Below are 22,068 nucleotides of genomic sequence, written 5' to 3' on the forward strand. Positions count from 1 at the left end.
CATTCGCCTGGTCTGCTCTCACCCTGTGGCATCCTGCCTTTGTTTCCACCATTAAAGCACAAGCGCTTCCCCCACCTGACCAAAGCCAGGTCTCCCCGCCAGGCTGGCTCCAGTCTTTGGGGTCTGAGGCTGGGTCAGACCCAACTCCGAGGGCTGATGAGAGAGACAGACGGGGCCAGGGAAGTGGTGGGTTGCCACGCCAGGTCCACGAGGCCCCAGTGGAGGAGCCAGGGATGTTCAGCCAGGATGGGAGGCAGCTGGGGGAGAGAGGGCCCTGGGCTGCAGGGTTTGGACCCTGGAGGGGGCCCCAAGTGGGAGGGAGCAGATCCCAGTTCCATGAAAGAAGCATGTTTTAAGAAGCTGAGTCCTGCACCAGCTCCAGGGGAGTCTTTGTCACGAGATATTGTGTAACCCTCTCCTGCTTCAGCACCTCCCATAGCTCCCTATTGCTCACCAGAGAACTCAGGCTCCTCGCTCAGCATTCAAGCCCCTCCTCACCTTCCCTTTGTGTCTCCCTTCTACTGCTGCCCTCCATGGGTCTCCCTCCTCCAACCTTCACATTCACCTTTCCAGCACCCTAGAATGCCCTTCTTGCCTTGGCCACCCAGCAAACTCCTATACATCCTTCAAGACCCAGTGCTTATGTCCCATTTTCCAGGCAACATTGCCCTTCCTCCAGCCCACAGTGTCCCCATTTGCTGTGTGACCCTGAGAAGATTCCTTCAGCTGTGGAATAGGGGTATCATCCTCTCTAAAAGCGTATTTTGGGGATCCCAAGGCAACAGATTTACACTAAATGCCCTTAAAGTGAATTAGGCTTTGCAGGGGCTGGCTGGGAGGGCTTACATTCAGTCAGTGCTCAGTATGTGTTCATTTTTATCTCCCTCCTCTTGGATTCTGTGGTTTTAAGACTCTTGTTTTAAATATTTTACTGTTCCAAGATTTTTTCCCCATCATGGTGCTAGGAATTTTAAGAACCCCTGGTTCTAAAATTATAAAAGTCTAAAATGCCGTGGGCGGGATCAAGGGCCTCTTTGTGCCCTGAGCTGACCCAGGTTGGCTGAAGCTGGGGGTCTCTTTGGGGGGAGTCCCCTGCCCCCCACCCCCCCAGACTGAGGGGGTGTGATCTGGCAACCCCAGTTCTGTTGAGGGGGGTGGACAATGGATTTACCAGGAGGCGAACGGTAGCTCAGGTTCCGGGAGGGAGGGGGTGGGGTTCCTGGCTCGAGGGCTGCAGCTGGGGGAGACAGGCAGTGTCAAGAGGCACATGGCTGTTGACTCAGGGCGATGGCTTCCTTCTCTTGGAGCCTCAGTTTCCTCATCTGGAAATTGTGGCCAAACGCTGCCCTCTTGCAGAGTTATCAGCAGGGATGGGAAAGAGCTGGACTGTAGCCCCCATGCCCTGCCCAGGTTTTGCTTCAGCCATGTCCTCCTCCTGAAATGCCCCTCCTGGCCCAGCCATGGTGGCTGGGGAGGGGACTTCAGGAGGATGCCCACCCACCCCTGCCCCACCCTAGGGAAGAGGACAGGTCTGGGCCAGCTGCCTGCCCCACACTTGGCTGGCCGCCCTAGCCTGGCAGTGTCAGAGGCCCCAACACTTTCTCAATGAAAGGTATTTGGCTGTGGAGCCTGACACCTCATCACCCTCTGCCTGGAAGCTGCAGCCAGCTTTGCCCGCTGCAAATGGGAGCGCCCCCATTCCTGCCCCTCCCCGGGACCCCACCAGGCAGCCCCGAGCAGGGCTCCGCGGCAGGCAGGTTGGGAACCTAGTTTGCCTTGGGCGGGGCGCCTGCACCTCTGAGCCTGTCAGCTGGGGGTGTAGAGACAGTAAATTCTGGATAAATGTATGTACTTCCAACCCCTGCCAGCTCCCTCAGGGACCTCAAAGCATCTCCCCTCTCTTGCCTATCACAGCCTATCGAGGGTGAGGCTGGGGTGCCGATGTCTGGGGCTGCCCAAACCCAAACTCCAGCAGAGCCCTGGGGTCCACCTTCAGAGACCGGGGTGATGCCTCGCATTTTGAGCTTCTCCCCGTGCCTCCAGGCCCCCAAGTCCACCCTAGGGCAAAGGGAATGTTTCCCTGAGTGAAAGGGTGAGAGCTGCGGAGGTTCGGATTTGCCAAGACCTCAGCCGAAGCGGGGATGTGGCCAGTGGACAAGAGCCAGGGACCCCTCTGGGTGGAGCACTGGCCCCAGGGCATATTGGGGTCTGCACAGGTGAGCCTATCTCCTCCTAGAGAGAGAGGCTGTCTCAGGGACCCTGAGGTTGCCAGCGCAGCAGAGCTCACGCCTCTAAATGCTAGATGGCTGCACGATGGGATCAAGGGGTCTGGGGAGGGGGGCCAGTGGATGGGTGGGAGATTGAAGAGGAAGTGGGTGGTTGCCCCCTAAGCTAAGGGATGCACCACATACCCACTCCCTGGGGGGTGTCAGCCAGGGACAAGTCTCCCATCTCAGATGCCCTGGAGGCCACTCCAGTCTTGCCACATTGATGCCTTCATCCCCAGGCCCTGGGGACTCACACACCTAGAGCTACAGGGGGCTCAAAGCTGCTGGGATTCATGCCAGACTTCAGTTTTTCTATCTGGACAGTAGGGGTGTGGTCAGAACAGCACCGGCCCCGTGGAGCTCCAGGAGGACACACGTGCACACAGACCGCCAGCCAGCTGTGATTCTGCCGCCTCCGGAACCAGGGTCCTGGCAAGGTCAGAAAGCCCTGGCCTCAGGCAGCCCCATCGCCACATGACTGATGTGTGGCCGGGGTTCAGGTGGGTGGGGCCCAGGGCGGGGCTGCTGTGGACTCGACTGAGGAGGTCCAGGGTGGCCTCGATCGCTGTTGCCTGCCCCAGAGGCTCCCCTGCCAGGGCCCTTCCCTGCCCGCTGTAGCTCCGGGGCACATGGCCAGGCACAGCCAAGGAGGCCAGGCCAGAGCAGCGGCTGCTACTGTGTTCAGCGGTCACGGCCGCCTGGGCTTCTTGCCCCTGGTACCCGCGTGTGCCTCCGCGTGTTTCTGCCTGCAAAGGTATATCTGGGCCCAGCAGCCCCAGCCTCCATCCTTCCTCCCTGGAGCCTGACACCATGAGTTGGAAATAAAGCATTTTTAATTGAGCCCCCAGAGGGCGGGAATGTCCACCCCAACGCCCCGGGCAGGTCTCTAAGCACCAAACATGTGAGAATTGTTCCCCTCAGCCCCAGAGCCTACCCCACATGGGAACCCCAAGAAGGTCCTTCCTCCTTTTCACTGGGCCTAGCCTGGACCCCGCACCCCCACTCACACCCACAACCAGCTCCCCACGCTTTGTTTCAATAAATAACCCCAAAAACAAAACTCGGGGCAGGGGACCTGGTCTAGCACTGAGCTCCAAATAGGCAGAGGGGACTTTGTGCCGAACGTCAGAACTCCCAAAGGTAGAAGATTGAAATCAGGGTCAAAATACACACGAAAAGTCAGAGACGGCTTCTGAGCTGGGTTTCAGGCTAGGGTTGAACGTTGTCCCCGGGGTGCTGGCCCGAGAGTCACAGCAAACTCCATTCCATACCACACAGCAACAGTCGCCTCCTTGGTGTTTCTAGCATCGGATGCTCCGGGTTCTTGTCTGACTCTGAGTTCTGGACAGGGGAGGAGAAAGGAGACCCAGACACCTGGGGAGGGGGCTGTCTGGAGAAGAAAGAGGGGCAAAACTTCCTGGGTCAGAGGAGTCCGAAGGGAGGCGGGAAAGCAAGGCCCCAGGCCCAGGTCACTGCCGGACCCTGCCCCGGCGGGTGCGGAGGGGACCGGAGGCCCGGGCCTGTGCCTGCGCCACCTCGCTCATCTCCCTGCGGATGTCACCAAGTGCTGTCGCCGGGGACTCCAGCAGCCTCTGGAAGAGGCTGGGTCGTCCAGCCGGTGGCTCCCGGCACTGGAAGGTGACGGCTGTGCCAGCGTCAGCCTTCATCTCTCTGGAGAAGCCATCAGAGGAACCATCAAAGCAGCGGCCAATGGCGATCTCCTTGGCCAGCCGTGGGCTCTGGTCAGTGACCGTGTAGACGCCATAGTTGTGGCCCAGAGGGTCTAGGGGGGCCAGCATGGAGAAGGCAGCTGGGTCCTCTGCGGGCACTGGCGGGGGGTGCCGGGCCAGGTAATCCCGAAGGAGCCCATTGACCGCCACGCGCCGGCAGCTGCCCTGGGGCATAATGGTCACCAGCGTCCTGTCCACCTGCCGCTGGTCGAACAGCATCCCACTGCACTTGAACTCCACGCAGGCTGCCGAGGTGCCCGGTCGCTCGGGGTCTCGCACGCTCCGGGCATCCCGAAGCCCATAGAGCTGGCCCCGGGTGCGTGGGTGGCTGCCCCCCGAGTTGTGGGAGCGGACCATGTACTCCTGAGGACCCTGGATCTTCACCTTGAGGAAGCAGGCCCGGAACTCCTGCGGGTTGGGCCACCAGGCCAGGAGATCACCAGTCCAGGAGGCAGGCGTGCCCTCTCGGAAGGGCACCACGTTGTACTCATACTTGTCGGCCTCCACCCTGGCGAAGCGGAAGTGGCTGGCGGTCACCGGGGCCCCCTGGCATTCCCGCAGGCTGCGCCACGGGTACACAGGCCCATTGGCCTCGGTGGGGTCACCTGGCCTGGGCTTGGCAAGGTTGATTCGGAAGCCGTTGCGCTTGAAGGCGGGATCGTCGTGGTCCGTCCGACGGTACCCCAGCCTGTCCAGGTAGGGCTGGGTGACGCCCACGGTGGCCGGTAGTGGGCGGGGCAGGGAAGGGGCTGGCTCCAGCTCCTCGCCGCCCAAGGTGGCGGTGACCAGGGCCGTGTAAGCGTCGGGCCTGTCGGCGTCGCAGAAGGCAGGGAGGCAGGCACCATTGGGGCCGGTGACCGCGCTGTCGAAGCGGCCCCAGGCGCGGGGGTTGGCGGAGAAGCCAGGGGCGGGCTCCAGGTTGACCAGCGTGACCACCACTCCCTCCACCTGCTCGCTGGGGTTGAACTTGTCGTTGGCATAGGCGCGCACCTTCACGAAGCAGCGGCGGCGCTCAGGCACGTCCAGGTTGAACAGGCGCCTCTCCCGGATCTCCACGTTGCCGACCAGGAAGATGCGCTCCTCGCGGCGCACCCGGGGGCCCGAGGACCCCTCGCGCCGGAAGCCGCTCTCCTCCTCCCACAAGCCGGTCTCGGGGTTCAGCGACCACAGCTTGAGGGCCTCTACGTGGCCTGGCATGTGGATCTGGCTGGCAGCCACCCGCACGGCCACCGGCCCCACCTGCAGCTGCTCCGCGGAGCCGGGCGCACGGAGGTCCACGGAGAACATGCCGTAGGTGCGCAGCGGAGCCAGCTCGCCGTCGCTGTCCATGAAGCGCAGGTCACTGGGGGCGGATGCCGCCGAGGTGAGGTCTCGGGGGTCCACGAACGTCACCCTAGCCTCCACAGGCCCTGAGTAGGGTTTGCCGTCGGCTCTGTGGAAGGCTCCAGAAGGCAGGACCAGCTCGCCCAGGGGCGCCTCATCTTCCAGCTCGCCCAGGGGGATCGTGTTGCTCTGGCTGGCATCTAAAATGACCGGTGCTTTCTTCCGCATGGCCTTGACCTCGTGGTATACGCCGGCACCTCGAGGGTCAAAAGGCAAGACCCGGACAACGTCCATGAACTCACCGCTGGGGTCCACAAAAGTCACCACCAGCCGCTGGGTAGAGGGCGGCACCTCAATGGTAAAGTCTCCCTGGTAGGCGGTGAAGCCGATAGGCTCCTGGCCCAGCAGAATCCTGGCGAAGCGCAGCGGCTCCCCGGAGTCAGCAGCCACAACACGGCCCCGGACCAGCCCCCGAGGGGGCAGACACTTCTGGCAGCCACACTCTGCCACCACCTTCACCGGGAGGACATAGCCAGGGCAGTGGATCTCCCTTCTCTCCAGACGGCGCACAGAGCAGCAGCGGGAGCTGGTGTCCCCGCAGCGGGGGCCGGAGCCTGCCAGGCTGGGGCAGTGGGTGCCGGGGCAGAGGCCCACATCCAGGTAGGCAGGGCCACTGCCTGGCTGACCACAGTCCTCAGGGAGCTTGATCAGGTACTCTTGGGGCCGCGGGTCGCAGGCTGGCTGGCCTGGGGCTGGGGACCAAGAAAACATACAGGTCAGGGCAGGGAGGAGGACTTCATGGAGGCCAAGGTTGGGGGCTCTGTCTGTGGTCAAGGACTCAACCTAAGGGATATGGGTCTGCCCAGGGTAAAGACGGAAGGCTGGCGCTCAGAGTGGTATGGAGGCTCAGTGGAGGCCTAGGATTGGATCGGTCTGAAGTGGGGACTCCATTTGGGGTTGAGCTTAGCTATAGTCTGGGCTCTGTTTGGGTGAAGGCTCGCTCAGGGATGTGGCCAAGGACACTCACCAAGTACAGTGAGCCAGGCAGTGCCCGAGCGCACAGCACCGGCCTCGTTCCATGCCTTGCAGTGGTAGATGCCAGCCTGGTCTGGATGCAGCCCCTGGAGCTCCAGGTGGGCCCCGTACCTGTGCGCTCGCCTGTCCAGCAGGGTCCCATTGTGGAACCTGGGTGGCAGGTGAGTGACACCATAGGACTTAGTGGGAGGGGCTGTGTTGGCCCCCAGTCTGCAGGCGCAGCTGGGGATCTGCAGAGAGGCTTTGCCAAAGTCAGCCTCCTCCCCGGCGAGACTGGCCATGCACCCTCCTTGATAGTCCCTCTCCCAACCAATTCATTCCCTGTTAACGCTTTCCCCACTCTCCAGATGGGAAACCACATAACATCATGAAATTGAATCCAACCCCAAAGCCGGAGAAGATGCCCCTGAGCCCAGGGGGGGTGCTCACCAGGAGTATTTCTTGGGCATTGGGGTCCCGGAGGCTTTGCAACAGAAGGTCACATTCTGGCCAGCCTCTCGCACTCGGGACTCAGGGTGTTTCACCAGGTATGGCTTCTCTGGGGTCAAAGGTGGCAAAGATCAGAGCTTCTCCCACCGACCCTTCCCAGGCACAAGGTCCCCATCCTCTCCTTTCTCCCAGAAATGCCCGGACTCACTCTGTGCCTTCACCAATGACTGTGTCACATCTTATTTCTTCCTCCCTTGACTTTGAGTGCTAGAACTTCCTCCCCAGATCCTCAGCCCCTTCATGCCCCATGTTGTAAGGGAGCTTACCTAACTTATCAAGGATGATGGTAACCACAGAGATGGATCCGTTAGCCTGGGCCTGGGCCTCCCCTGCAGAGAAGCCATCCATCTGGGCCCTGATATTGGCATGACTGTCAGCACAGACACCAAGCACCCGGAAGGTTCCGTGAGCATCACTGGTGGCCACGGTGCCAGGCTGGTCTCGCAGGGAGATCCTGGCTCCTGGCAGCGGTTGCCCAGATTGGGTGACCACCGAGCCCAGGAGGATGTGGTCTGGGCACTCACAGGTGTCAAGGCCGCACCCTGGGGGGATATGGAGAGGCAGCAGGGCAGAGAAGCCTCCACAATCCCTCCTGAGGAGGGCTTTCCACTCAGTCACTCAACAAATATGTCTGCGGCCCTCCTATAAGGTGCCTCTCAGAGGCCTCAGCATGGCCCTGCTTGGAGCAGTCCCTGGTGTGAGGGGGTGATGGGCTGAGTGGTCAGGGCTGGGCCAGGGGGTAGGAACTGGGACCCAGAGACGCAGGGAAGAGGTCCTATAGGAGGGGACAGGAGAGGTGAGTCTCAAAATATGGCACAGACCTTTCTAGCAGAAGAGAAAATGTCTAGACAGGGGCTGGGGGCCCAGCAAGGGGCTGGATCTTGGGCTGAGAACAACTGCCCCCCTTCCCAATCCTGCGGTTTCTCCATAAAATGGAAAATTCCACTGGAAACTTCAGGGCACAGGCGCCGGGAGGGCAGAGCCAGGCGCGATGGGGTGGGGACCCCAACGCCCCATTGGCCACCATGTGCCCCCACCCTGTGACGGGCTCCCCAGAGCAGCCTCCAGGCCGTGTTTGTGGAGCCCAGGCGCTAGCGGAATTTCCAGTCTCCTCCTGGCTTGCCCGGTGTCTGGCCCTGTTAGGGCCTAGGCATCATGTCTGCCAGGCTGTGAGCGGGTGTCTGTGTGGGCGTGGGGAACCAGGAGGGGCTGCAAATGCCACGCACGTGTGCACCCTGAGTGTATGAACTGACTTCTGTTCCCCCACGGAGACATCCGTACAGTCTGGAATGCACACAGGGGAAGCACCCCCTATCTGCCCATGTCTGCCTGCACAAGAGCCCCCTGGCATCCACCTGTCCAGATGTGCATAGTTACCAGTGCGCCTTGGGCCCAGGAAGGAAGGAAGGGCCGGTCTCCACCTGGCTCCAGAGTTTGGGTCCACCAGGCTCCGCCCCTGCACCAGGCCCCGCCCTTCACAGCCCCGTCCCATGAGGCCCCGCCCCCAACTAGCTCCTCCCCTCTAGGCATCGCTCATGAGAGGCACTGCCTCTCTACATCCAGGCCCCGCCTCTAACTCCACCCTCTCCCCAGGCTCAGCCCCTAACCTCCCCTCCCTCCCCTTTGTACGGGGCCCCTGCCTCCAGACCCCGCCCCTCCTACCTGGACATCGAGGCCGCACGCACCTCTGCGCCTCCAGAGGACGCCCGGGACACGCATCCCCAGCGGGGCTTGGGCAGTGGCGGCGGCGCAAGCGACGGCCTGGCCCACAGCTCCCCGAGCAGGGACCCCACGGGCCCCACGCGCCCCACGAGGCCTCTGCGGAAGGCAGGGACAGAGATCAGGCGGCCGCCCTCCCCAGGAACGGCGCCTCCGGGTAACCTGGGACTAAAGGACCCTTCTTCCCCATGGCAGATCTGCCATCGCCCCCACCCATGCTCCCCTAAGCGCGCCTGTCGAAAACATAGTTTAGGTGCCGACCCACCTCCCCACCCCGGCATAAGGTCCCGGGGGTCAGTCCTGCTCTTCTCCCTGCATCCTGCACACATTTGGGCTCAAGGCACGCCACAGAACTAAGCTCTTACAGATGCGCAAACGAGGGCAGCGGGAGGGAGATGCGTTCTAGGGGGCTGGACATGGGTCCTGACCCGCTGGGCCTCCTGACGGTGCACCTGAGCCCCGCGCTGTTCCCAGCACCTCTCTTCAAAAGCCCCGCCCTCCCTGGCTCCGCCCCCTCACGTGGCTCTACGCCCAAGGGTCCCCCGGCTCTTCCTAGCCACGCCCACACCCCCACGGTCCTGCCCCTCCCAGCCCCACCCACCCACAACGCTTCCCGGTGGTTGGCAGCCCCGCCCATTCCAAGCCCCGCCCCCATCATCCAGCCCCGCCCTCACCTAGTGGGCAGCGGAAGCGCACGTGGTAGTTGGAGCAGCGGCGGCCACGCGGTTGCTCGCGGTTGAGGCACCAGAAGCCCCGCGTGGGGTTCAAGTGCACGCGCTCGCCGACGGTGGACGGCAGGGCCCAGTCCGTGGTGCGCGCTTCCAGCGCCAGCGGCCGCGGGCACACGCGCGCTGGCCCGTAGTAGAAGCGGATGGCGGCCAGGCTCTCGAAGTCGCCGTCGCCTCCGGGGTGGTCCACGTTGAACCAGGACGTCCACTCGCTGGCCTCTGCGGGCACCGCACGCGCTGGGACCGGGGCGGCGGCCTGTAGGCCCCCATGCGTGCGTGCAAAGGCCTTACCTGCTGTCTCAGCCCCCTCCCCCGGTGGGCACGGGCTAGTCCAGCGCGCCCACGACCCGAGCCAGCTGCCTGACACAGGTGCAGGGCAGACTGGGTTCCCCGCGCCCCCAGTTCTGCCGCCCAGGGCCTGACCTGGTCCATCCCGGTGCGCTGAGCTCTTGCCTCTGTCTGACCGGCCTCTCACTTAGATCTTGAACTTGGGGCATCACCTCCAGGGGCTGTCATGTCCAGGGACCAGGACGGCACCGGTCCCTTCGCCCAGTGTGTGCCCTCTCCTCACACGACCCCAGTAGCCCAAGCCCCCCAACAAGCCCGCAGCAGAGACGGGGCTCTGAGGCAAGCTAACTCACCTTCCCAGTCCTCCAGGGCTGGTGAGGGCTGGCCGGGGTACACGGACCGTCTTTCCAGGCCCAATGCAGTCGCCGTGGGCTCCTCGGCGGGGGTGGTGTCTGTGGGTGAGGAGTGGGGAGAAGGAAGCATGCTGCTACTGATGGGGACCGCTGGGAGCCTCCTTTTAGGCAAGGTGCAGCCATGATCATCCCCTTTTTTTTCTTTTTCTTTTTCTTTTTTTTTTTTTTTTTTTTTTGGAGACAGAATCTCCCACTCTCAACCAGGCTGGAGTGCAGTGGCACGATCTCGGCTCACTGCAGCCTCTGCCTCCTGGGTTCAAGTGATTCTCATGCCTCAGCCTCCTGAGTAGCTGGGATTACAGGCACTCGCCACCACGCCCCGCTAATTTTTATATTTTTAGTAGAGATGGGGTTTCACCATGTTGGCCGGGTTGGTCTTGAACTCCTGACCTCAGGTAATCCGCCTGCCTCGGCCTCCCAAAGTGCTGGGATTACCGGCGTGAGCCACCGCACCCGGCCCATGATCCCCATTTTAACAGGAGGGAAAACTGAGCCTCTGAAAGGCCAGAACCCCCGAGGGCTGCCACACACTCTCCTCCACCACGCTGCCCACGACCACCACCAGGCTCCCAAAGCCAAGTACCTCTCTCTGACCTAGCCCCAACCCCCCGGCTGGGGAAGTCCAAGTACCATCCAGTTCCCCTAGGCCGGAGTCTCCCTCCCACTGTGTTCTGCTGCCCCGAGTTCAGCCGGCTGTGCCTCTGCCCTCAGGCTGGGCTCCCCCTCATCAAGATAGACTACTGGGCCGGGCGCGGTGGCTCAAGCCTGTAATCCCAGCACTTTGGGAGGCCGAGACGGGCGGATCACGAGGTCAGGAAATCAAGGCCATCCTGGCTAACACGGTGAAACCCCGTCTCTACTAAAAAAAAATACAAAAAACGAGCTGGGCGAGGTGGCGGGCGCCTGTAGTCCCAGCTACTCGGGAGGCTGAGGCAGGAGAATGGCGTAAACCCGGGAGGCGGAGCTTGCAGTGAGCTGAGATCCGGCCACTACGCTCCAGCCTGGGCGACAGAGCAAGACTCCGTCTCAAAAGAAAAAAAAAAAAAAAAAAAGATAGACTGCTGGAAGTCCCTCCCTTAGTCTATCTTCCATCCCTGTACTAGAGTCCAAGCTGCTGGTCAGAAGTCCTTGGAATCTAGACTGGCTTCTCCAAGATAGGAGCTATCTAAGATACTCCCGGCAGAGTGATGAGGTCAGACAAGCCCCTTCCTTCTGGGCGCCTCAGTCTCCTCACTTGAGAAGTCGGCCCGTCCCCCGCCCCACTGAGTGTTCCAGGGATGGGCATTTCTTTCTCCAGCGGTTGGAGTGAGTGGGTGTGTGGGAGTTAGGTAGGAAGGGCCAGTTCCGACCCCTTCGGTCCAGGGTGGGAGAGTCCAGACCCCGGGAGGAACTCTAGGTTCTTATCCACACTCCCGGCTTAGCCAAGGAAGAGAATGGATGAGGCCCGCTCCGCGCCCCAGGTGGTCGCGGGGATCCGACTGGTGAAGGGGACCCAGTCCCCGGGGAAGCGCGTGGGTCCCTGGATTCTCTCCCCGAGTTCGGCTTCACGCAAGGCCGGCTGCCAGGCCTTCGGGAGCTTCAGGGGCTGGGCGCGGGGGCTGGAGGCGCCTCACCTCGCGCCCCCGCCAGGTGCGCGGCGACGACACAGAGACAGAGTAGTGGCAGCAGTGACGCCATGGCCGGAGCAGAGCGTCCGAGGGAGGGTCCGGGCTCCGCGGCGTGCTCGGGTCCAACTCCGGCGGGTCTGGCGGCCGCTGGGACTGAGGATGGGGGCGGGAGGCGACCGCAGATCCCGCCCAGGCCACGCCCTATTCAGGCCACGCCCCCTGGCCCTGGGTGACCAGCGCTCGAGCAACCCCTCTGGGTCGCCCCCCTCGGTGCGTCCGGCTGTGCCTCCGCCCTCAGGCTGGCCTGGGTTCCCCCTGGCCCGCTGGAACTCCCTCCCCGAGCCCACTCCGTCCTCCAAGCTGCATCCTAAGCTGCCTGAGGGAAGTGCCACTTGGAATCCAGCCTCAAGCTGCTCGGACACGCTTTAGGCAGCTGGAAGTCCTCCCTCGCGTCTGACTTCGATCCTATAGGATTTAGGCCACCCCAAGCATTCTGGGAGTCCCACCCTGAATCTACCCTCCATTCTTCTGGCTCGAGTTTTCTTCGTTTTCTTTTAATTTGTAGAGTCAGGGTCTCGCTATGTTGCCCAGGCTGGTCTCAAACTCCTGTCCTTAAGCGATCCTCCAGCCTCAGCCTCCCAAAGTGCTGGGATTACAGGCCACCGCCCCCAGCCCTAGCTCAAGTTTTCTAGGAGGCCAGCGGGAAGTCCCACTCCACCGCCCTTCTCCATGCTCCCCGCCTTGGATCACCCAGGGATCGCGTGAAGTCCCTCTTCGAGTGTGCCCACCCCCCGCGGCGGGTCCGGTGCACAAAGGAGGCGGAGGCGAGGCGGTGGTGGTGGGAGGGCTGTTTATTGGCGCGGGTCCCAGCGGTGTGGGCGCGGGTGGCGGTCACAGTGCCGCGACGCAGTCGGTGCCCGTGTATCCTGGCAGGCACAGGGCGAACTTGCGGCGCACGTCGTCGGGCACGAACCTGCCGGCCACGAAGTGGTGGCGCCCAGAAAAGCGGCCGGCGCAGCGCTTGGGCGCGGCGAGAGACACCAGCACGTCAGGCCGCAGCCCGTCCTCCGCATCGCTGCCGGTCTCTGCGTCCCAGCCTGAGGGAGGAGGGTCCGGGGGGATTGGGAACTGGGAGGGTGGCCCGCCCTCAGCCGAGAGTCCATCCTGGCCCTGCCTCTCCTCCTCTCCCCTCCAACACTGAGCCTCTGCTCTCAGACCAGATTCCTGCTGCCCCACCCCCCACTTCCCCTCCCCCATCAGACCCAGCCTCTTCTCTCTGACAGGTGGGTGTGGTGAGACTTGTCTCACCCTAGAACTCTGCCTCCGCCCTCAGACAAGTCTCTCCCAGTCTTTGGAGGTGTTTCCCTCCAAATCAGACCAGAGCTTCTGCACTCAGACTTTTCTGCTTCTGCTCTCATCCTAGCATTCAATCGCCCTCCTCCATCTGACCCAGCCTCTGTCTTCAGACATCATTTCCACCTGCTGCCCTTTCCCATGAGAACCATGCCTCTGCCTTCTGACCTGGTACCTGTCCCCACAACTCTCTCGGCATCAACTTGCAGCCTCTCCACTTTAGAGCCGCTTTCCTCCCAGACCTCCCAGCCAGACCCCAGCCTCCACCCATGACTAGATATCCGTCCTCTACTCAGACCACAAACTGGCCTCCAGCCTCAGGCAAGCCTCTGACGTTGGACTTGTCTCCTTGCCCCAAGTTCTTGCCTCTAACAGGACATGTCCTCCTCCCCACCTGACTTGAGCTCACTTGATTAGAAACTCCTCCATCTGACCGAAGGTCCCTACCCTCACTCCCAGATTGGTATCCTCACCAGCAGATTAGACATTACCTTTATTTATTTATTTATTTATTTATTTATTTATTTATTTATTTTGAGACGGAGTCTCGCTCTGTCGCCCAGGCTGGAGTGCAGTGGCCGGATCTCAGCTCACGGCAAGCTCCGCCTCCCGGGTTCTCGCCATTCTCCTGCTTCAGCCTCCCGAGTAGTTGGGACTATGGACGCCTGCCACCTCGCCTGGCTAGTTTTTTGTATTTTTTAGTAGAGACGGGGTTTCACCGTGTTAGCCAGGATGGTCTCGATCTCCTGACCTCGTGATCCACCCATCTCGGCCTCTCAAAGTGCTGGGATTACAGGCTTTGAGCCACCGTGCCCGGCTTTCTTTTTTTTTTTTTTTTTGAGAGGGAGTCTCACTCTGTTGTCCAGGCTGGAGTACAGTGGCATGATCTCGGCTCACTGCAACCCCCGCCTCCCGGGTTCAAGCAATTCTCCCATCTCAGCCTCCCAAGTAGCTGGGACTAGAGGCGCATGCCCCCGCACCTGGGTAATTTTTGTATTTTTAGTAGAGATGGAGTTTCACCATATTGGCCAGGCTGGTCTCGAACTCCTGGACTTATGATCTGCCCACCTCGGCCTCCCACAGTGTAGGATTACAGGAGTGAGCCACCATGCCCAGCCTGTTTGTTTTTAAGATACAGTCTCACTCTGTTGCTCAGGCTGGAGTGCAGTGGCATGATCTCAGCTCACTGCAACCTCTGCCTCCTGGGTTCAAGCGATTCTCCTGCCTCAGCCTCCCAAGTAGCTAGGACGACAGGCGTGCACCACTACACCCAGCAAATATTTATATTTTGTAGAGACTGGGTTTCGCCATGTTGGCCAGGCTGGTCTGGATCTCCTAACCTCAGGTGACCTGCCCACCTTGACCTCCCAAAGTGCTAGGATTACAGGCCTGAGCCCTGTGCCCAGCCTCCATCACCTCTTGAATGAGCCTCCACTTTCAGCCTAGGAGCCTTGCCTTCTCTCCTATCTCTGACTTGATTCTGGGGCCACTCACCAGAAGCCACTGGATTCTCCCTCAGACTTTAATCCTTCTCTGACCATAGCCACCACCCTCAGACTAGAGATTCCTAACCATCCCCTCTGACCTGACAGAGCCACCCTCTCTGTCCTGGGCTGAGCCTGCATCCTCCCCGCTCAGATCAGACAGCACACCTCCTCCCTTGGTGCCCCTGCTCTGCGGCACCCTGCTGGGATGTCCCTGGGATCCCGAGAGCCAGGGGACATCCCCCGGAGTCCAGCCACCCCCACGGAGGGTCCGGCTGGCCAGCGGCTGTTTGTTCCGTCTGCCTGTCGCCTAATGGTTCCAACAGGCGTGGGGCGGCGGCCAGGGCGGGCGCGGCCTTTGCCGAGTGAGCTCACGTCTGCCCAGGAGACTGGGCCAGGGGTGGGCAGAGGGCATGTGGGCTGGGCACTGGGGTGGGGGAAGGAGGAGACCTGGGGTCACCTGGGGTGGCAGCCTCGATCTTCCCCATCTGAGGGATGGATGTGACCCTTAGCCTCAGCCAAGTGTGGGTCCATCCAAGCTGGGGAGACTGAGGTTCAGACAGGCAGGGTCGGCCAGGAGCTGGGGCACGGGGGACTCCACCCAAGCCCTCCAGGCCCCATTGTGCCCCCCTCTGCCCGGCATGCCTGAGGGGATGTCCAGGCTCACGAGGGGGATAGACAGCAGCTTGAGCGTGGCCAGCGCGCGAGTGCAGGGGCCCCCGACCTCGCCCGGCTCCACGCCAGGACCCAGCACGGCGTCCACCACCAGCCCGTAGGCTTCGTTAATGAGCTGCACCTGGGGATGGCAGGCAGGGTCAGGGCGGCTTGGGGCCACGGCACACCATGTCCCCCTCACTTGCCGCCCAGCGCTGACCTCAGTGGGCAGGTAGCTCAGAAAGGGGATGTCCATCTTCTCACACTGGGTGGTCAGGTCCCGATGCAGCAGGTCCAGCGAGCGCATGGGGTAGAAGATGGTGGGTTCGTACTCCTGGGGGTGGAGGAAGAGGGAGTCAGGGCTGGAGGCCCTCCCAGGCTTCCCTGACCTGGTCACCAGCACCAGACCCTACCTGGGACAAGCACTGGGCATATTCTACAACCTGGCCCTGCATCGATGTCCCGCTGGGACGCTATCAAAAGAAGGCAGTGATTTCTGCAGGGGCAGGGACTCTGGGAGGTCTAAGGGGTCCTTGCTACTTACAAACACCCGCAGGTGACGGGCACAGACCAGCCCCACTGCCCCGTTCTGTTCCGGGCCACACACGACCAGCACCGTCCTCTGCTTCCGGGAGAGAGCGGGCAACGGGAACGCCTGGTGGGGGGGGCACAGCAAAGGCACAGGCACAGTCCAGATTCCTCCTTGCCTGGAGAGGAAACTGAGGCCCAGAGTAGAGGATGGGATGGGGCTTGGGCCTGGACGCAGTGGGATAGGACAGGAGGTGTGTTCTGGATGAGGGGCTGGGCCTCTTGGGGCCTCAGTTTCCCCGTCGGAGATGCAGACGCCCGGTTGGTCTCAGGCTCTGCCAGGTCGGTGCAGGAAAAACGTGCGTCCGGCCACTGCCCGTCACCGGGAGTGTGGTTTGTTTATTCTCCGCCTGAGCTGCAGACATTCTTCCACCTTTCTCACCGCGGGCCTGCCCCTGCCCATGTTTCCAGACCTCAGCCCCTCCCAGAGGCCCCAGAGTAGGGGAGCCCAACCTTACCCATGATGCCCTGGGGCCTGTCTCTCTCTGGCTGTTTCTGTGTCTCTGTGTATCTCTCAGACTCTCCGTGTCTCTGTCTCCCTGTATGTCTCTGGCTCTCTTCATGTCTCTCTCCCCACCTGTCTGGCTGTTTCTGTATCTCTCAGACTCTCTGTGTCTCTGTCTGTCTCTGTCTCTCTCTATCTGTCTCTGGCCATCTCTGTGTCTCTCTGTATCTCTCAGACTCTGTCTCTGTCTGGCTTTCTGTCTGTATCTCTCACCAACAAGTCTCCCTGTCTCTGTGTCTCTGTCTCCATCTCTGGGGCTCCATGTCTCTGGTTGTGTCTGTGGCATGTATGCATCTCTAACACAGGCATTTCGGCCCCAGCCCTGCCCTGACTCTGCGTGACCCCAGCCCCTTCTCCTCTCCCAGCCTCAGTTTGGCCTTTATCAAATGCGATGACAGTGCCACCGGCTGATAGGCACACTGGGTGTCTCCTGAGCCCGGCTGTACTTTAATCTCCAACACAGATGGCAGATTATTCCCCGTTCAAGTCTCCTCCCCAAGGGCTTAGCACAGTCCTGACCTGCCATGAACATGCCTGTGACCCCAGTCACGCCAGGCCCACAGCCCAAGACCCAAGACTGGGACTGAGGGGCTTCTGGACAGACAAGGGGCTTTCAGTGCAAAAACCCGATGGCTGGCCACTGAGCGCCAGGGGAGCGGTGGCTACCCGGGTTTCTTTCTGGGTTTTGATTTTCCTTCTTTGAATGCCTCACCTGGGATCTATTTCATTTGGAAATACAAACATTTAAGTCTACATGAAGAAAAACCCTGAGTTTTTAAAAAGTATACCGTGGCAATAAGAAGAAAAAGAGGAGGAGGAGGGAGGAGGGGGAGAATGGAGAGGAGGAGGAGGAGGGGTAGTAGGTAGGGAAAGTGGGAAGGAGGAAGCAGAACAGGAGGGGGAGGAGGAGGGAGAGGAAGGAGAAAGGAGAGGAGAAAGGGGTGGAAGGGGAGGAGGAGGGAGAGAGGAGGCGGCAGGAGGAGGAAGGAGGAGAAAGGCGAGGGGGATGAGGACGGTGGGGGAGGAAGAGGAGACAGGCTAGAGCCTTCTGTGTGGGTTCGTTTTCTGAGGCATTCGCGTTTAGGGACTGACTCATCAGTACCATTTATTATCCCGTTGCAGGGGAGGAAACTGAGGCCCAGCACGGCTTGCTGCATGGTGAAGCACTCTATAGTATGATTATTGCTATCACCCTTGTGTCATCCTCCTGGCCCCTCGACGTGTGAGGGTTTACTCCAGAGCCAGACACACCCAGGTTGCAGCTCTGCTTCCATCCCCCTGTGACCCAGGGCAGGCCCCTCGCCACCTGAGCTTCAGTTTCCCCACCTGCAGAGCGGGGTTGTTTAGGGGTGTTCAGATTGCAGGAGCAGATGTCCCTGGTGCCCAAGACCCAGGAGGTGGCAGAAGCAGGCGGGCCACATGTGTAGGAGGGGTCTGCACTTCCAGGGTCGCGGCACTGTCCCTGCAATAACCTCTGCTCTGGCCTTCTCTGATACCAGGGGTCTCAGGTCTCCGTCTGGCCTGTACCAGCCATGAGCCTCTCTGGGCCTCAGTTTACCCATCAGACTGGAGTAGGCCCAAGCAAAAAGGGGGTTCTTGAGGGCTGGACCACTCTGGTCACTAGAGTTATGCAGCTCAGGAGAGTTGGCCGTCTAGTTGGGGTCAGGGTTGGGGGTCAGGGATCAGGTACCTTGGTCACAGCCACAGCACTAGCATGACCGCACAGCTCCACGAGCTGCTGCCGCCCAAAGCGATAATCCTCCAGTAGCTCCCGCTCCAGGGCGGCTGCCTCCGCGGTGCTGGGGACAGAGTGGGATGGGACACTCAGAGACACACACAGAGCCTCAGATGGAGCCAGAAATGTTCCGCCAAGCTTCTAAACCCGGTCCCAAAGCCACCCTCCCAACCTGTACCCCCGAGTAGCGTCTGCAGCCTTGAGCTGGGGATGCCCTCAGTTTCACCGTGCGACAGGCGAGTTGAATCGAGGCCTGGCGGGCTGCGGTGTGGGAGCCAAAGCCCTAGGCGCGGGCGCCCTCTGGTGGCAGAAGATGCGCTGGCCGCGCGCGTTGGTTCTACTGCTCCAAACCGCGGGACACGGAACCGGATCTAGACGTCCCCAGCTCCCAAGGCGGAAGGAACCAAGGGGAATGGAACATGAAGGACTTCGATGGGGGCGATGGGCTGATTTCAGGCAGTGGGAGCCACTGAACAAGCTTCAGGACGCTGGAAGGGGCGGACAGGACGGGGGGCATCTGGCGTCCATGGGTTTTTAAGGCTGCGGAGTTTGATGGCACAATCAGCGGGGTGGCCTTGGGGCCTGGGGCTATGAGGCCCTTTGGTGACCGATTTTCAGGGGCAGTGACATAATTAGATTATCTGTGGTCAGGCCGGGCGCGGTGCCTCACATCTGTAATCCCAGCACTACAGGAGGATGAGGCAGGTGGATCACTTGAGGTCAGGAATTCCAGCCCAAGGTGGTGAAACCCTGTCTCTACTAAAAATACAAAAATTAGCCGGGCGTGGTGGCGGGCGCCTGTAGTCCCAGCTACTCGGGAGGCTGAGGCAGGAGAATTGCTTGAACCTGGGAGGCGGAGGTTGCAGTGAGGCAAGATCATGCCACTGCACTCCAGCCTGGGCAATGGAGGGAGACTTGGTCTCAAAACAAAACAAAACAAACAAAACAAAACAAAACAAACAAAACGGGCCGGGCCAGGCATGGCTCACGCCTGTAATCTCAGCACTTTGGGAGGCCAAGGCGGGCAGATCAGGAGGTCAGGAGATCAAGACCATCCTGGCTAACACGGTGAAACCCCATCTCTACTAAAAATACAAAAATGAGCCAGGTATGGTGGTGGGAGCCTGTTAGCACCAGCTACTCAGGAGGCTGAGGCAGGAGAATCGCTTGAACCTGGGAGGCGGAGGTTGCAGTGAGCCGAGATCGTGCCACTGCACTCCAGCCCAGGCGACAGAGTGAGACTGTCTCCAAAAAAAAAAAAAAAAGGTTATTTGTTGCCAGAGAAATGGGGCCACTAAGCTTGAGGCGAAGCTCTGTCATCCACTTCACTGAGTGATTGGGGTCCATCTCCACCTCTCGGAGCAAAATTGAATATTGGGGTGACCTACACAATTGGTGGGGCTAGGCAGGGCATGGTGATGGACACCTGTAATCCCAGTGACCCAGGAGGCTGAGGCAGGAGGATCACTTGAATCTGGGAGGTGGAGGCTGCAGTGAGCTATGATCACGCCACTGCGCTCTAGCCTGGGCGACAGAACAAGACCTTGTCTCTAAAATAATAATAAAAAACACAAACATAAACAATAAAAAGAGCCAGGCCTAGAAAAGTTGGAAAAACAACTAATGATTCAGAGAAGCTGAGTGGCTTGCCCAGGGTCATGCAGGAAGCAAGTCAGGAAACCGGGTCTTTCCCCCTTGGTGTCTACAGAGCCACAGGACATGAACAAAGACGTAGAGCCAGACCTACAGACGGTGGAGGTTTGGGGGGATGAATCCTGAGGTTCTTTACTTCAATTCTTTGAATGGGAGATGACTGCCCTCTGGCCAATTTTGCAGCATGATAAGGCCGAGTAGGTAGAGTGGAGGAGAAAGGACTGCTATGGGATGGGAGTCAGCGAGGGCTTCCTGGAGGAGGCGGCCTGGCACATCGTGGGAGGTAATGCAGGGGCAAGAACAGCAAAAGCCAAGGCCCTCGGGTGGGAAGGAGCCTAGTATGTTCAAGGGGCAGAAGGGAGGCTGAAGCAGAGTGATCAAGGGGACAGGGCAGGCAGGGCTTCAAATGCCAGACTGAGGAACATGGTGAGGAGGACACTTTGGGGGTCCACACATATGGGGAGATGGAAGCTCAGGGCAGAAAAATCACACCCAGTGTGAACCCAGGACACCCCAGTAACTAGAGCCAAATTCAAACCTCAGCCTGTCTGCAGCTGACACAGGATGAAGTTGAAGGACGGGGTGGGGAAAAGGAGCTCAAGGTGAAGTCAGACAAAGAGTCTCCCCGGGAAGGCCAGCACAGCTCCCAGGAAAGCACATAGGAGAAGGTGCGTTTGCATTCAGGGTGAGGAATCTGGCAGGCTGGGAACATGGCTCATTCCTCCACCTCCAACTTGTGACAGCTCTGACTGCTGCCCCCGCAGGAGGGTGTGGGGAGGAAGTGGAGAGCGGGATGGTGATGCATTTCTCTTCTTCTGTCCCAAAGCTTTGGCCTCTGGAAGCCACTTGGAACATTCTCTTCCTGCCTAACTGGTCATTAAAATGATAATGGGGGCTCTGTGGGCAGAGGGTCGTCCAGGTTAGGAACCTGGGGGTGGGGCGCAGCAGCAGCTGTGGGGTGGGGGAGGAAGCTGCGTGGGAATTGGAGCCTGGTGGAGGAGGGTGGCAGGCAGGACAGGTCCATTCTGCTGTTGTGGGATTCTGGGGGTGTTCAGTGGTGCCTTTCGCTCCCCCCAATCTCAGCCCCCAGATGAGAGAAGCTTCAAGGCCCCAAGGATTTCCCTGTCAGACCCAGGAAGTCTGAGGTGGCCTGGATCCAAAGGGAACTGGGCCTGACACTCCCCAAATGCTTCCAGGAGGGGGCTCTCTGGGAGGTGAAACCTCAGGCCAGGGTGCCCATGCCACACTCACCCTGCCTCAGTCCTACCTGTTTCTCTCCTCCTCACACCTTTGCCCACCAGACCACCACAGGGCCGCACACAGCAGCCTCCTGCCCCCAAAACTCAACACGAGCCTAGGGTGCTTTGAAAACTTGAACACCAGATTGCATCACGGGATCCCAAACCTGCTGATGGCTCCCAAGGGCTCTGGGAACATTCAAGCTCCAAACTCCTCACCATGCCTAAGAGGCCCTTCTGTGTCTCCAGCCTTGTCAGCCGGTTCTTCACTACATTCTGGCTCCTACCCACCCCTGAGAGCCCCATCACTCCCCTCACTTAGCATTTGAGATCCCCCACACCAGTTGAAGTCCCGGCTCCAGCTCCTAGAACACTCTTCCCTAGACTGAGTCTGGACACTGGCTGAGGGGACATGTGCCCTGCTAGGTGGGCAGTGGGCAGGAGCTGCTGGACACATCTGGTTCACAGTGAGGTCCACAGTCTTGCCTGGGGTCCCATGTCACAAAGGCTGAGGAGGATGAGGTGGGAGTCACAGCTACGGCGCCAATTTCAGATCCCAAACTCACCAACCTCTGGCAAACAGCCAGTGTGTTCCAAATCTGCTCTAGCCATGACTGCCTTCCCCAGGCCTGTTTCCTCCTCTGGACAAGGGAGGTGGTAGCATTTGAGCTCAGCTCAGCTCTTCCCATGTCGGGAAGTTAGGGCTGCAGCTCCAAGGTCCCTGGGAGAGATGGAGAGTGGCGTTGGGTCACGGTTGGGGTTCTGTGCGGGAGTGACCAGCGCTGTTGATGAATCATTCATGAGGGGCGGGGATGCCCCCCGGAGGCAGTTTCCCCAGCAACGCAGTTGAGTGTCTCCAGCAAGATACCAGGCGGGTCTCGGATTCCCGGGATTCCCAGGCTCCTCTTTGCCATATCCCTGCCTGCGATTCCCCACCGTGGTCATGCCTCTGCCGCTGAACCTCCATCCCGGCTGTGCCCGTCTCCAGTTCCCGGACCCCATTCTGTCCCAGCTATGCCCCTGCCTCCGGTCCTACTGGCTGCTCCTGGCCCCATGAGAGCCAAGCCCGTCTCCAGAGTCCCTCTCCCCCGCTGACCTGAGGAAACGCCGCTCCTCGGGCGCCTCCGACGGGTCTGGGCCGACTGCGCTGCTCATGGCCGAGGTCAGCCGGGGCACCGGGCGCTGCCGCCACCACCACCGCCTTTTAAGCACACCCCCGGGGGGAGAGGGTGCCCGCTATTCTCCTCCCTCCCGCCCAC

At 60.6% G+C, this 22,068-nt stretch overlaps 2 protein-coding genes across 4 annotated transcripts; both read right to left on the reverse strand.

Moving 5' to 3' along the window:
* Window positions 1-2,933: 2,933 nt before the first annotated feature.
* On the reverse strand, window positions 2,934-11,754 carry CILP2 (cartilage intermediate layer protein 2). Of its 3 annotated transcripts, none has more exons than XM_073016764.1 (8): window positions 11,606-11,751; window positions 9,933-10,031; window positions 9,238-9,528; window positions 8,507-8,662; window positions 7,111-7,173; window positions 6,785-6,893; window positions 6,348-6,505; window positions 2,934-6,072 (listed from the first exon to the last, which is right to left on the reverse strand). In XM_073016764.1, the coding sequence occupies exons 1-8, from the start codon at window positions 11,667-11,669 to the stop codon at window positions 3,737-3,739; spliced, it is 3,276 nt and encodes a 1,091-aa protein (XP_072872865.1). In that variant the 5' UTR covers window positions 11,670-11,751; the 3' UTR covers window positions 2,934-3,736. The 3 variants fall into 3 exon arrangements, with proteins under 3 accessions (XP_072872865.1, XP_007994111.3, XP_007994112.3); XM_007995920.3 differs by having other exon boundaries at window positions 2,935-6,072; window positions 7,111-7,386; XM_007995921.3 differs by having other exon boundaries at window positions 2,937-6,072; window positions 7,111-7,386; window positions 9,238-9,510; window positions 11,606-11,754.
* A 679-nt stretch (window positions 11,755-12,433) lies between these two features.
* On the reverse strand, window positions 12,434-22,008 carry YJEFN3 (YjeF N-terminal domain containing 3). The gene is made up of 6 exons (XM_007995923.3): window positions 21,906-22,008; window positions 17,874-17,982; window positions 15,635-15,745; window positions 15,311-15,424; window positions 15,082-15,232; window positions 12,434-12,696 (listed from the first exon to the last, which is right to left on the reverse strand). The coding sequence occupies exons 1-6, from the start codon at window positions 21,962-21,964 to the stop codon at window positions 12,491-12,493; spliced, it is 750 nt and encodes a 249-aa protein (XP_007994114.1). The 5' UTR covers window positions 21,965-22,008; the 3' UTR covers window positions 12,434-12,490.
* Window positions 22,009-22,068: the final 60 nt, after the last annotated feature.

The sequence above is a fragment of the Chlorocebus sabaeus genome, chromosome 6 (genome assembly GCF_047675955.1).
Source record: "Chlorocebus sabaeus isolate Y175 chromosome 6, mChlSab1.0.hap1, whole genome shotgun sequence".
In the NCBI taxonomy this organism is placed as follows: Eukaryota; Metazoa; Chordata; class Mammalia; order Primates; family Cercopithecidae; genus Chlorocebus; species Chlorocebus sabaeus.